Source organism: Raphanus sativus, unplaced genomic scaffold, assembly GCF_000801105.2.
Source record: "Raphanus sativus cultivar WK10039 unplaced genomic scaffold, ASM80110v3 Scaffold2797, whole genome shotgun sequence".
NCBI lineage: Eukaryota > Viridiplantae > Streptophyta > Magnoliopsida > Brassicales > Brassicaceae > Raphanus > Raphanus sativus.
In genome coordinates, this window is record NW_026618105.1 from 1 (window position 1) to 13778 (window position 13778).

Below are 13778 nucleotides of genomic sequence, written 5' to 3' on the forward strand. Positions count from 1 at the left end.
ATAAATAGTAAACTATAATATAAATACTTATTAGATTTTTAATAAACGTGAAAACTATAGAAAATCTTATTTTCAGGAATGGAGGGAGTAATTGTTTAGTAGTTTAAATTTGTTGATAAATACAAGACAATAATCAATTCACAACTAATGACAAAATGGCAATGAATTATAAACACCTAGCGAGTAACATATACTCCATTGATGAGTCATTCATACCAAATGTGCAGAGCATATGGCTATAAATATAGGGATATAAGAGCATCCCTAATGAGAGTTCAATGGAGGAGGTTCACACGGTTTTCGAAAAAAAAAATATTAAAATATTACACAGAAGGTGAACATGTCTTTTGGAGGATCACTGCAGTAAACCTGGATCGTCACTGTAGCGCGGGCACCACGACACATGGCGACCCATGATTGATCCGATTTTTTTTTTTTTTTAAATAAAATGTCAAACAAAAAAAAATTATTTATTAAAATAATAAAAAATGAGGGGTTCATAGAGTTTCATTGATGGAGATGCTCTAAAGACATACATGTCCATCAAAGACTCAAGGGAAAGGATCACATGCATCCCCAAAACAAAGAATTAATATAATAAGTAACATTATTGAACTCAACTCGCCTTACCCTTTCGGGATGAACCTGTATCATAATTGTTTTGCGGGCTCCACATTACGTGACAGTCCGTTATTGGTCAGTTTTCTTTTTTAATCAAATGAAAAAAAAATTAGAAAAAATAATAAAAAATTGATTTTGTGAACTCCACTCCCGGTTCTTTGATGCAGATAGTCTAAGGGTATGCTTAGCCACAGTGGATAGGGATAAAATGTAGATTGCACCAATGTTGGATATTTGGCTTGTACGAAAAACCGGGTCTCGAGTAGCGAATGCTCGTTCCTAGACAAGAGTAAGAATGCAAGACCCTATGGAAAATTGTTCTTCTCTTCATCTTTTTTTTTGTTGTAAAAAAGTCTTCTTTTCATCTTTTGTTCTATTTAGATTAATTTTTGAGTACAGCAAGTTAATGGATAAAACCAAGAATAAAATAAATTAGAGTCTAGACATAAGAGCTGCAAAACTAGCATTTTAATATTTTTATATGACATTTTCATTGATGTTCAATATTTTATCTAAAATAAAGCGGAAAACAAAATAATAATAAAAGAAATTAAATATTATTCTATTATAAAATGATGCTTTTATAAATGTTGATTATTCTATTTTGTACTCTAGTTTAAATTAAAATCTAAAGTGTAGATGGAGATACTTTTAGCGAATGTAAATTGAATAGGTGGCTTGGAGCAGGTTTTTTTAAAAAAAGTTTTTGTTGAGTTTGTGTTTAGTTTCTTGTATAAGTTTGGTTTTAGCTTTAGTGTTTAAATCCCGGTTTGTGGGCACTTTTGTTAAGGTGGAGAGTTGTTTTTTTTTTGAAGTTTTTAATAAATGGAAACTAAGTGAAAAAAAAAATTAGGTTATATTATAATGTATATTGCTAGATTTGTACATTACGGTTATACTGTATGCAGATTCGTGTCTTTATGTGACAACTAGGGTTGGCCCGCCCTACGGGCGGGAAGTTATAACAAAAATATTTTATAATATACATTAATTTTTGAAATATTTAAAAAATCAGTGTAAATTGAAAACGATATTATGATATCATAAAAGAACACATAATGTTTAGAATTCTGAAACCATATTGTTATTTTTAATAAAATGTTTGTTCTATACGTTAGTTATTTCGGTGATATTTGTTTTTAGTTTTAGTTATATTGTTTGATTATATGTGTGAATTATAAATTTTCATGGGATCTTTGCAGAATGTAAGGAAATTGAATCTTAGAATCGTTGCATTTGGCTAAATTTATATATGGTACTTAAAATGGTTTGAAAGAAAGCAGTGTTCAGTTTTGATTTATGCTGGTAAGATAATTTTATTTGTTTCTTTTACTTTACGTTATAAATAATCATGTTTCATTTATGTATTTTTTGTCTTGTTGCTGTATTTTTTTTCTTTTTACCGAGTTCTTCCTAACTATGCAAATATTGATCTTTTTACTTCCATTTTTATAAAAGAATTATGGTAGAGTTCTTTTTCCCAATTATTATACTGTATAGATAAATGTCAACGTCATACAAAAATTATTGATGCTTGGCGAGATATTGTATCTACATGTCCGTGTTGTTATAATGTTTAGTTGCTCTTATTTTCTTGCTATAGGTTGTTTTTTTTGTTGCTTAATAGATTGTAGTAACTGAGCTAGTTATTGCTTAACCTACTATATATTTATTTTACAATTCATTCACTATGTTTGTGTACTTAACAGTGCTTTAGGGTGTGGGTTGTCAGTTGTTCTTTGATGGAGTGTTTTCAATGAGAAGTCTGTATTGGTGAATTACACGTCTATGGAATAAATTGTTTGATAATAAATTAATAACTTTTGCATATTTGAGTTTGATAATAAATTGTTTCAAAAATTTGCACCTAACGAAATCTATGGATATTTAATGAACATAGAACTGTAAAAGAAATTTGGAGAAAATGACGTGAAAAGTAATAGTTTGAGAACTCAGACATTGCTAGAATAACTATTTGCATTTAGGAATAGTTTGAAAATGACGTGAAAAATAATAGATCGATATTTACATTCTTAGCCAAAAATAATAATAGATTGAGAACTCAAACTTTCTTTTTGTTGCTTGAGTTGGGTTGTTTCTTTGTTTCTTTCAATTTCCAGTTGTAATAAGTTGCTTGCAACACTCAAAAGTTCAAAATGGTATAAATTTTAACATTTTACAAAAAAACACTCGAACATTGCTAGAAGGGAAAAAACTCTTGTTTAGCTACTTGGCTGTCTTTCTTTTGATGTTGGGCGAGAAGTTCTTTTATTTTTTTGGACTTTGTAGTTAACCAAGCAGCTAAGTCTGCAAACTTGTAACTCCCGTTATGAAACTCGAATTTCAAAAAAAAATTAGTTGCATTTAACAAAGTAAAAGAGTTTGTCTAGCTACCCGGTTTTCAGAAGTTTGGACACTACAACTTTGGGAACTTTCAAATTTCTCATTTCTCTGTGGAACTACAGCATGTGTCCAAACACGTTACTTAAAGGCTTTCTATCATGGAAACTTTATATACGAAGTGTACTTGAATCCAGAGATTAGGAACATGATTCCAAACCTGCAACTTGTCCATTTTTTAGTGTTGTGGTAAATGGGTTGTAATATATTTATCTTTTAACCATCGCCTTTTGCTCCATAGCCTTTGAAACAATAAAACATGGAGAACACAGAGAATCTTAGCTAAAGTGTTTGTGTATGTGTTTACTGAAGAAGTGGTTCAATAGCTCCCTCTATCTTCGCAAACCGTGAAGGTCCCGCTGACACATTCATGGATTGTTGCTCGTGTCGTGTAATTACTCTTTGTGGAAGGGTTGTCCGCTGTTAATTCTCTTCTCTTTTCTTTTTGTTCATCATCTCAAACAAAAGGCTGCACTGTGTTTGAGGCCAGACGTTGTTTGAGTTGTTCTCAGCTCTAGTCTGGGTGATGACTCTTGATATTAGCAACTGTTCTAATTTTTTATGAAGGTGATCTGCAGCATAATCAAATTCACTCTCACATCAACCGTATCCATGCAGAGTTGTAACAGTTTATAATTAGCTAAACTCCATTGACTAACCCAGAAATACAAACTTAAAACTTTGAAACCAAAGAATTTGGCTACCGTACCCGTGAAGTTGGATTGCAACTATTACACGCCTGATACTCATCTGCATGATTAATTTTAAACAAATGGTGACTCGGGAGGCGATAATTTCCATCCCAAAAAGTTAAAGATTAATAAAAACATGAGAAGTATGACAAATCCAGCAAGTCAACGTTTGTATTAGCTAAATCCATTAGCTGAACCTAAACTGCTAAGTCGGGATAAAGGCTGTTGTATCAGTAAGCTGGACAAACTTGATCTGTTCGTCAAAGCGAATAGAACCTGGTGATGCCAAAAGTTTGACGTGGCTATTGCTTCTTACGACATCAAATACGCTCAGTTCATTGACCCTCTGAACCAACGTCGACTGATAACTAAAAACCGATTCTCAGGTGGCTACTTTCGGAAAATGAATCACTAATAGACTTAAATTAACGAATGAATTTACAGAATAGTTACCTTTTCATCGAGGAAACCCGATCTACACCCATGAGCTCTCCACCCTTTTCACATTTGTAGCTTCCCAAAACCTAAGAATACGTGTTACGACGGTCTCTTATTGCAATGACCAACCTTCAGACCTGATAATTGGATCTTAGTGATCGCCATTCCTGGATATTTTCTGCTTGATATTTTGCACAACTATGATTTCACGAAGATTGTGAATTTGCTCTAGGATCTAGACATCTTATTATATAGTCAAATCACTTGATAGTGGATGTGAAAAATACGCATTGAAGAACATGTAGTGGAGTGAATTGATTGCCACCATGCATTAGGGAAAACTATGTGTATTTTTCACATCATCAATAAACCATCCATTAAGGAGACTGAAACTTATACTCAGCAAAAAGTGTAGATAATTTGCTTTCTTTCTTTCTTACCGGTGCATGAGGATGGTTGAATCGGCACTTAGGTCCATAGCTACACCGCCGAGTTTGTAGATATTGTCTACAATCTCTTGCACCTGGATAGGGACTCGGTTGCACCATTTCATGTCTCATCTGACTACTCTCAGGAAGATGTGGAGAAACTGGATAGGGACTCGGTTGCACCATGCCATATCTCATCTGATTTCGATGTACTAAAGAAAATAGACAACAGAGGATATCTTGAAACTAATAAGACACAGTAAAGTAATCTTTCTTTGTGTTCCCACTCACCGGTGGATGGTTGAATCTGCAACTTAGTCTAAAGCCACAACGACCGTTTTTTAGGTAATAGTAACTATCTCCTACACCGGTGCGAGCTGGATATTCACTCGTCTGAGTTGCATTCTCCTGAGAAAACCGTGTCGACACTTTTTTATCATAATGATAAAGAACAGAGCAGTGAGTTCTTGATCAGTACCTTTACCATCTTTTCTCCCGAGGATCTTGGATCTCTTTCTCGTCTCCGATCAGTCCTTCCATAAGATTCCCTCGTCCTCAAATCCGTAGCGTGTCCCTGAGAATCGAAATTAATAACAAATCATCAACCTTCGCAAGATGTAGATAGTTCAACTTTGTTTCCTTGGTGACTTTTACTTCTTCTATCATCGAATCTTTCTCTATATTACTATTATGAGGACTAACACCGAGTTCATTCATCGTATCAAAGAAGAGAGCAGATTATCGTTTAGATTCTTTATCTTACCTCTGTTTCTTCTATGGATGTCGACTCTGTTCTTGTATCAGTTTTTTTAGCCTCTTCGATTTCCATCACCGAGTTCTCTCCATCGCTCATTTCTGTTCTTTTCTATTGTCTCTGGAAATCAAATCGAAGAATGGGGGTGGGGGGGGGGGTTTGATTCTTTAAATCCAAGATTGTTTCCTTATTAACTTCATTTGTTTTTTTTTGTTTGACATCACTATGCGTTACTCTGCCAAACTAATTGCAGAGAAACAGATCCGTCGAGGGTGACGCCTGGTTTCACAAAAGAAAAAGTAACGCAGATTGTTGGTGGGCCCAGGGAAAACCCAGCATAAACAAAACTTACAATCTATTTCTCAAAGACACATATAGCTCAAGATACAGAGTTTCATTTAATCCTATGTGTCACGTTTGTAGAGCTTCAGTTTATGACCTGGCATCCCATGTGGACATCCCAGGAGAGATTAAAACTCTCTTTTATATATAAAGATTTGAAACATTGGCCTAAGGCATAATATTTTTATATAAAACTTAGGACATTTTCATAAGGTTATTTTATATAATATATTGATGAGTGTTTCAAAAAAATAATATATTGATGAAAACACTTCTCAAACGAAGTTATAACTTGAACTTAGATAATAACTTAAGTTCTTTATTTTTTTTTTGTTATAGTCAAAACCTAAGTTCAAAAATCAATTGACGGCTGCTAATCTATATTATCTTTGAATATTTTATTCTTTTTATTTAATATATATCACTTATTGTTTATTTTTCTATGAAATATTCACTGTAATAAAAATATTCTAACTATTTCTAAGCCCAAATAAATATTGATATCATTCTGATTACTTTTTAGTCTTTATTCTAAATCTTGCAAAGTAAACCTTTATGATATAAGTTTAGAATAAATATCTTTTAGGCTAAAATAAAAATTTTATGATAAATATTTTTATTTTATAAATGAAACATAAAAACAAAACTCATTTTCGTAATTTTCTAAAAAAATACATCTTACAAAATAATTATAATTATATTTTACTATTTTACTGTAAAATATTTTTGTTAATTTGGCCTATGGCATGAAAAATATTTCGCACAGCTCTGACTGAATGTGGTAAATAGTTTAAGGCTACATTGATGGTGTTGATATATATGATTATTTGTAGTTGAAATGAACAAATTTTTATTTATTAAATATAGATAAAAGCAGTTTGAAAATTTTCCTAATTTTTGTTTTGAGGAGGGGGGTGGGGGTAAAATTTCCTGATATTATTTATTAATTCTTTTAAGTTCAAAATTGTTAGTAATTTCAAGAGATTATCAACAAGAGTAAAAAAACAGGACCTTTTTGAATAAAAACAGTATTTTAACAAAAGAGAGCAGAAGAGCATCTATAATATATCGACTGAAAATTTTCTTTTTGTTTTGTCGACACTCGACAGCTTTGGAAGTCTATCTAATACATTTTTTATTAAGAAGGTGGCATCTTCAGTAATACTACTTTAGAAAAAAATTGTTTATGTTTTTTTCTCCTCCCTTTTTAAGGGGAAAGAGTCATTTTCACTTTAAACTTTAAAGGTAATTGTGAACTATTGCAATAAAATAAACAACCTTTTTCCTTTCTAATTAAATTATTTTTGTGAAAATACGGATGTTTTGTAGATGTTTTAATCGCCATGATTACTTCCCTCAGATCTTATTAAACTTATAATTCCTATAATAGTTTCTTAGGACAAGTTCATAGGAAAAAAGGAATTCTAAACTTTAGAAAGCCAGTGTGTGTTAATCAATAAAAAATGGGTACGTGAAAAAGATTTTTAAGAAACATTTTTTTTTTTTCTTTTTTTCAAAAAGATAACGTTTCTACGTACCTGCTTTTGATTCTACGTGATCTAGATAAAAACATATGCTGACATTATTATAGTGTTTTGTTTTATGACGAAAACGTTATAATAAAAGAGTGCAGGGGTGGAAAATAGAGAAATGGTAATAAAAATATTGCAGATGAATTGATTTTTAATAGAATAGATTTGATTACTTATATGAAGAAACACACACACACACACACACTGTTTTTGAAAACTTTGTTTGGATTGCTCCGGGTTAAGTTTGATTGATCCAAATAAAGTATAAGGAATGTAAACTGCGATTTTACTAATATGTATATTAACTGGTCATCATTCAAAATGTTCAAATATCCATGGAATGGGCCACTTGGATGCTGCATGTAAAGTATAGATCTCTCGGAACTACATGCAATGTTTTCTTAGAGTTCTTATGATTGGTTGTTCGCATGGCTAGGTTTCCTCAATTAATTTCCCATTAGTATCCATAGGCTTTGTGATTTGATAGATTCTTGTCATATTTCTTTACCTACACTACACCCTATCTATCCCTACAATTGCAATAATTTATCACCAAATAACGCAACCATATCAAGTATATATATATCATCACCATTTTTCTTTTGATCTAAGGTATTTAGCTAATATAATCATTCTTTATATATTATACACCAATTCACTATAGTTACTATATGGACGATAGGGGACATATAGGTACAGAAAATAAAAATATAACAATTTTACAAGCTGTGAATTTTGCATATTACAGCTAAGCTTGGTAATTTTAAGTTCTGAATATTAAACATGTTTAGTGATTTTTTTATTTTGATAAATTTTATCGACTGGTTCGATCTGGTTCGAGAAGAATGTAAATATTAGGACACTGTATATTAGGCCGAAAGCGTATTACAATTTCTGATTCGTATTTAGAATAATTTCTGACTAATATCAGAAAATAGACCGATTATCTATTACGAACCACCATGTTAAACACCTTAACCGAAGTACAGATCCGAATTAGTTAAATAGTGATAATTTAATTTTTAATCAGAATCAAATTTAGAAATATGTGGATGCACACCAATTGTCACTAGGCTATCACTACTCGACACAAAATTAAATAGTAGAAATCATATCCGATTACAGGCTACAATTTATGGTGTGCACTTGTTTATTTTTTCTAAAAATATAAGACGTGCTAAAGTGTAAGATTATTTACAGGTTACAATTTCTCACTTTCTCAAAAAAAATAATATAAGATGTGCTAAAGTGTCTTCTCGTTGATGGAAATTTGATTGACCCATGTCCCGGGCCAGGTTTGTTCGAAATCTGACACAAAGCTACGGTTTCGTATGAATCCATGTAAAACAAGCATTGCTCTGGTGCTGCTTCCATACCACTCTCTTGGATCTCGACCGTTGATTCTCACCTAAATTTATTGATGTTTTGGATTACTAGTTTAGCTCCATATATTCATGGGAACCTTGAATCATACATCAGATTTGAATTGATAGTTTATATCTGGTCCTAGTTTTTTTTTGTCAAACAGTTATCTGGTCCTAATATAGCAATGAATAGGCTAATATATATAACCGAGGATACAAAGGTCTTAAAATTTAAATCAAATAACGAGGGTATTTTAAGCTGTCATTCTTAGAATTGAATATTTATATATAAATCGCTTTTCATATATCTTAGGCTGATTTTTTCAGTTATCCCAGAGCAAAGAATAGTACATATTTGCATATATTTGGATTTAGATTTATATGTGAATGCTCCATGCATAATTTAAAAACTCTAGATATCTTCATATGGAATATGATGCAGAACAAATAATTGATATGATTCGAGTTAGGTATCTAAGATAAATGATTGATATGATTCGATCAATAGGGGGGAAGTGTATGCCCATTCCTAGCTAATAAGAATCATTTGTAGTCGCATTGTACAAAACATTTGGAATCAGTTTTAATAGGCTCGATGTTATGGTAAATTAAAGAATTTTTTTAATTATATAAAGAGATTTGCGAGTTTATTTGAAAGAATTTCATAGTACCACTTGATCATGATTGAGCATAACAGATTATTGATCTCATTTACGTAAGAAAAATAAAATAAAGTATTCAACAAAGTCTTTTTTTTTTTGAACAACTTCAACAAAGTTAAATGTGAACATACGTGCACTAAGTATATCTGTGGACTACGATGGACCTGAAACGTCTGGATAAAAATCTGAAAAACTAGAAGTCTTTTTTTTTTATCAACATAACTAGATGTCTAAAACACAATATTTCGGTCTTTGTTGTTGCTAATCAAGACTTTTATATGCACCATCACCTCTTGATGGACGTAAACCAGATTTTGTTCTGTATTTAATTCATTTTCACTTTTAACCAAATACTGTATAAATCATCGACTTAAGCCAATCCAAATGTACTACGCTGACGGAGTCTGACAAACAATATATACAATTTCATTGTTGTTTTATTAGCTGGAAAATATAAATAGCTTCTATTTTCTAATACACGGGGGAATAAAATATAACAAAATGCAGCTTAAACAGGACGAACTGACGACAAAAAAATAATAGCACGAACCATATCATTTTATCATATATGCTTCACCGAATTAGCAACTGTGACCATTGGTTGTTGTACCTCTTAGTATATATTAATGTTCTGAAAACCGGACCGGACACCGACTCGGTGAAGCTACTGGTTGACTGGTTAGACCGGTTCAACCGGTCGAACCGGGTTTTTTATTTATATAAAAATATATATAATTATATATTTATACTATATAAACTTTACTTCTACATATAATACTTTCTCTATTTTTTTTATTAACTCAAAATAAACAACAAACATACTAAAAATTAAAAAAAAAAACAAATGATTTACAGCTAAAACAATCATATTTATTTATTTTTGCAACTAACATTTCAAATTTTAAAAATATGGTAAAATAAAAAATAGTATATGAGAGTCAAAAATATATATTTCACATTTTTTCTTAGAAAAATAAAAAATCAATTAAATTGTGATAGTTGAATATTAATTATAAAATATTAAATTTTAGCTAGTAATAATTAAAAACACTTAATTATATGTTAATATTTAAGAACCGGGTTTTAAAATTAAACTGGAACACCAGTTTTACCGGGTTTTAAAATTAAACCGGGTCACCGGTTTTACCGGATTTCAGCCGGTTTTACTGGTTTTTATCAAATCCGGGTTTTAACCGAACCGGACTCGGCTTCTTCAGCGAGTCACGGTCGGACCGGTTTGACCGGCCGGTCCGATCCGGTTTTCAAAACACTGATATTATTTTTGGTAAACATGTTAAAAGGTATATATTATCTTCTGGGCTCAAGATTTCCATTTATTCATTCTAGTCTATCTAGTAAGCTTGAATTTATTCCTTTTTTGTATATACCATAAAACACACACACAAGATCTGCAACTACGATCTAAGACGCAAAACATCAGTACATATCTAGTTTAGATTATGAAGTTATCAAGCTATTAACAAGGCAAATATAAAGTTGCAAACTAATGTTATTCTTTTTTTTTTTTTTTTTTTTTTTTTTTTTTTTTTTTTTTTTGATATCTCTGGTGTCTGGGCAGCCACTTTCCCAAATATCCCCCGAAGGGGTCCAGCGCCCCAGCAGTAAGGATGTTAAATCGCTGTGGCCGGGTTTCGAAGCTGGGTGGCGGGCACCTCAACCGAGGTTCCATTACCACCAGGCTACGAAGCCCGGTTAACTAATGTTATTCAATATTAAGGTTTTCGTATTTACGAAATTTCATCAGAAAGAAAATTAGTAAATTGTTTTAATTAGAGTTAGATTGATGAACCACTTGTAAGAGTCGAGTATAAAGATAACACTCTTCAAGATATCAAGTCTTGTGAATTGTGTGGTACAGATTCGGTCTAAATCTAGATCATTTTTTTGGGGTCAAATCTAGATCATATATAAACAAATGAGGACACTAAAGGAAATCTTCTTTTAAATAATGTATCAAACGCCCAAAGGTGCTTTTCATTATACAATAATCCATCGGCAGCACTGTAGTGTCCACTGCGGTCGGAGATATATGCGTCCCATATTTTTAGTCAGAACTGGCTTTCACTACATCCAGAATCACTACCATTACTCTAATAACCGAGTTTTCTAATGTTGTATCCACCAGCAAAAAAAAAAAAACTATTCTGTTAGGTTTCATTTTATTTCAGACGAAACTGGCACGTGCATGTTTGTGTATTATAGTATAAACCCAAAATCTGGTGATGCTGTGGGGGTGCATTTGATACAGAAAGAAGAGAAACATCATCGTCATCATATCATATGATGCAGCAAAGTGTTAATTGGTTGGTGAGTTAATATTCTCTTTTGTTGGAAGTGGTCCTTAGTTTTGTGTCTGTGGTCCAACAAACGATGTTCAAACTTTGTCTTTAATTTTGTTTCCTAATCTTAAAATGTCTCTAAAGTTAGCTAACTAAGGTTTCGATCCACCAGAAACCGGAAAAGTTGTTTATGGACCTTTCTTCCACGTTACTTATTTCATTGTGGTCCTTCAATATATGTTTTTTACTCTGTATACTTGCTCTTACCAAAATAAACAAAGAAAACAAGAGAAGGATAGAAGAGAACGACCTCCCGTATTTCATGTGGGCCAGAGCCAACTCGGTTATTCCATAATTGGAACATATCCTGCAATATTAAAAAGAAACTGAACATATAATAAAATACAAAGAACAAAGGAAAACTATGTACAGATTGATTCCAACAGAAGATTTAATCATATTAATTTGGATAACGATTTTTCGAAATATAAACAAAAACTAGAGCTAGCTTTTTTTGTTTCTTCACAAAATTTGTTTTGTTATACAGACTCAAACTAACCAAATTTAATTTCAAATTTTTTTGTTATATATACTCAAACTAACTAAATTTAAATTCTATAGTTGTATAAAAAGTCTAGTCATGATCATGTTTTTCAGTGGACGCGTAGTTTTCTTCTTGGTAAAAATGAATAATGTTTTATTTATAGCATTTTTACTCTACTCTAAATTCCATTTCTACTTTGGGGAATTTTCAAAAATATCACTTTGAAGGTACCATTATTCATCTTTACCACCACTAAGTATACATTTTCAAAAATACCTTATTTATTTAAATGTTAAAGATTCTTATATCTTTGTTTTTATATGCTTTTCAAAATTTTAATCCAAAATTCTAAATCCTAAACCCCCAATTCTAAACCCTAAACCCTAAATCTTCAACTCTAAACCCTAAACCCTAAACTATATACCCCAAATTCAATATCCTAAACCCTAAACCCTGAAACCTGAACTATAAACCTTAAATCCTCAACTCTAAACCCTAAACTTTATACCCTAAACCCTAAAACATCAAATCTAAACCCTAAAACATAAAATCTAAACCCTAAATCCTAAACGTTCAAATCTAAACCCTTCATTAAAAGTGTGGTGGTTAGTGTAAACATGAAAAGTGGTACTATAAAAATGGTATTTTTGGCAATTTTTCTTCTACTTTTTAATATGCTTTATTGACTGATTAAGTCAGTCTATTAAACACACATTTAATACTAATAATCGATCTGTATTTTGCTTATGTTTTTACAGAAAATATATACAGTATTTGATTTACGTTTTACTTGGACTTTTGTGTGAGTTGTCTAATATTTCCTTTTAAACGTGGCCTAACTGTTATCGTGCTTTGTGAGCTTCCTTCCTGGTACGCGAAGTCAAATATTATTTTATATTCCTGGAATAAAAGTTAGGTTTTTCTCATTTTTCATCATTTTAACAAAAAGGTCTGGTAGATGTATAATTAATATACAAATAAATACTATAAGTAAATTGGTCAATCTCAAAACTAAATGCGTAAGTGCCACGTTAAACATGTAGTTGATTTGTCGTTTATAAGATAGTTATAAACTAGTTAAATAGTCAAATATTTTCCCAAATGTAACTTATTATCGTCTCTTTTGATCTCACCATCCATCAAGTCAACTCCCTAACAAAGAGGCGGCTGAGTGCTCTATTTTGACTTATCATGAAAATTCACATTAATATACAACTAAGTTAAGATTGCGCCCATGAACATTACGTATTCAAATTATTCTTATGTTTAATATATTCTTTAACATATTACTCTCATTTTCATAAAAAATATCAGATTGACATTTTCACACATATTAAGACAAATGACTGAAATTTATTTAAATTCATATTAATTGTACATATTTAACTAAAAATATTTGAGATAAATAAAATTATTTATAAAACCAATGCATTTGTAATTAATATTAAGCTAGAAATTACATTAGAATTATAAAATATCGTTTTTGTGACAAAAATATTAAAATGACACTTAATATAAAATAGAAGTAGTATGAAATAATAAATATACACTCGATAACTAAAAGTTAATAATTATTATGTAAATAATTAATTTGGTGAAAACACATGCATAAAAACCATCACTCTTGTTTATTTATAATCATTTTACTAATTCAAACAATCATTTTTGTATTGATATATAATTACATTTAAATGATATTGA

The 13778-nt window shown here is 31.0% G+C and overlaps 2 protein-coding genes across 2 annotated transcripts; both read right to left on the reverse strand.

Moving 5' to 3' along the window:
• Positions 1–3918: 3918 nt before the first annotated feature.
• Positions 3919–4843, reverse strand: LOC130505998 (uncharacterized). Its single transcript, XM_057000600.1, has 3 exons — positions 4592–4843; positions 4167–4237; positions 3919–4081 (listed from the first exon to the last, which is right to left on the reverse strand). The coding sequence occupies exons 1-3, from the start codon at positions 4775–4777 to the stop codon at positions 3919–3921; spliced, it is 420 nt and encodes a 139-aa protein (XP_056856580.1). The 5' UTR covers positions 4778–4843.
• On the reverse strand, positions 4826–5644 carry LOC130505997 (putative zinc finger CCCH domain-containing protein 9). The gene is made up of 3 exons (XM_057000599.1): positions 5343–5644; positions 5058–5153; positions 4826–4987 (listed from the first exon to the last, which is right to left on the reverse strand). The coding sequence occupies exons 1-3, from the start codon at positions 5430–5432 to the stop codon at positions 4826–4828; spliced, it is 348 nt and encodes a 115-aa protein (XP_056856579.1). The 5' UTR covers positions 5433–5644.
• Between the last annotated feature and the right edge of the window lie 8134 nt (positions 5645–13778).

Bases quoted from the DNA above. Each gene is read 5' to 3' on its own strand.
- LOC130505997 (XM_057000599.1), bottom strand. From the start codon at position 5,432: ATGAGCGATGGAGAGAACTCGGTGATGGAAATCGAAGAGGCTAAAAAA. The intron at 5,154-5,342 runs GTAAGATAAAGA...TTCGATTCTCAG, and splicing joins CATCCATAGAAGAAACAGAG to GGACACGCTACGGATTTGAG. The intron at 4,988-5,057 runs GTACTGATCAAG...CGGTTTTCTCAG, and splicing joins CGGGAGAAAAGATGGTAAAG to GAGAATGCAACTCAGACGAG.
- LOC130505998 (XM_057000600.1), bottom strand. From the start codon at position 4,777: ATGAGATATGGCATGGTGCAACCGAGTCCCTATCCAGTTTCTCCACAT. The intron at 4,238-4,591 runs GTAAGAAAGAAA...ACGTATTCTTAG, and splicing joins TCAACCATCCTCATGCACCG to GTTTTGGGAAGCTACAAATG. The intron at 4,082-4,166 runs GTAACTATTCTG...ATCGGTTTTTAG, and splicing joins CGGGTTTCCTCGATGAAAAG to TTATCAGTCGACGTTGGTTC.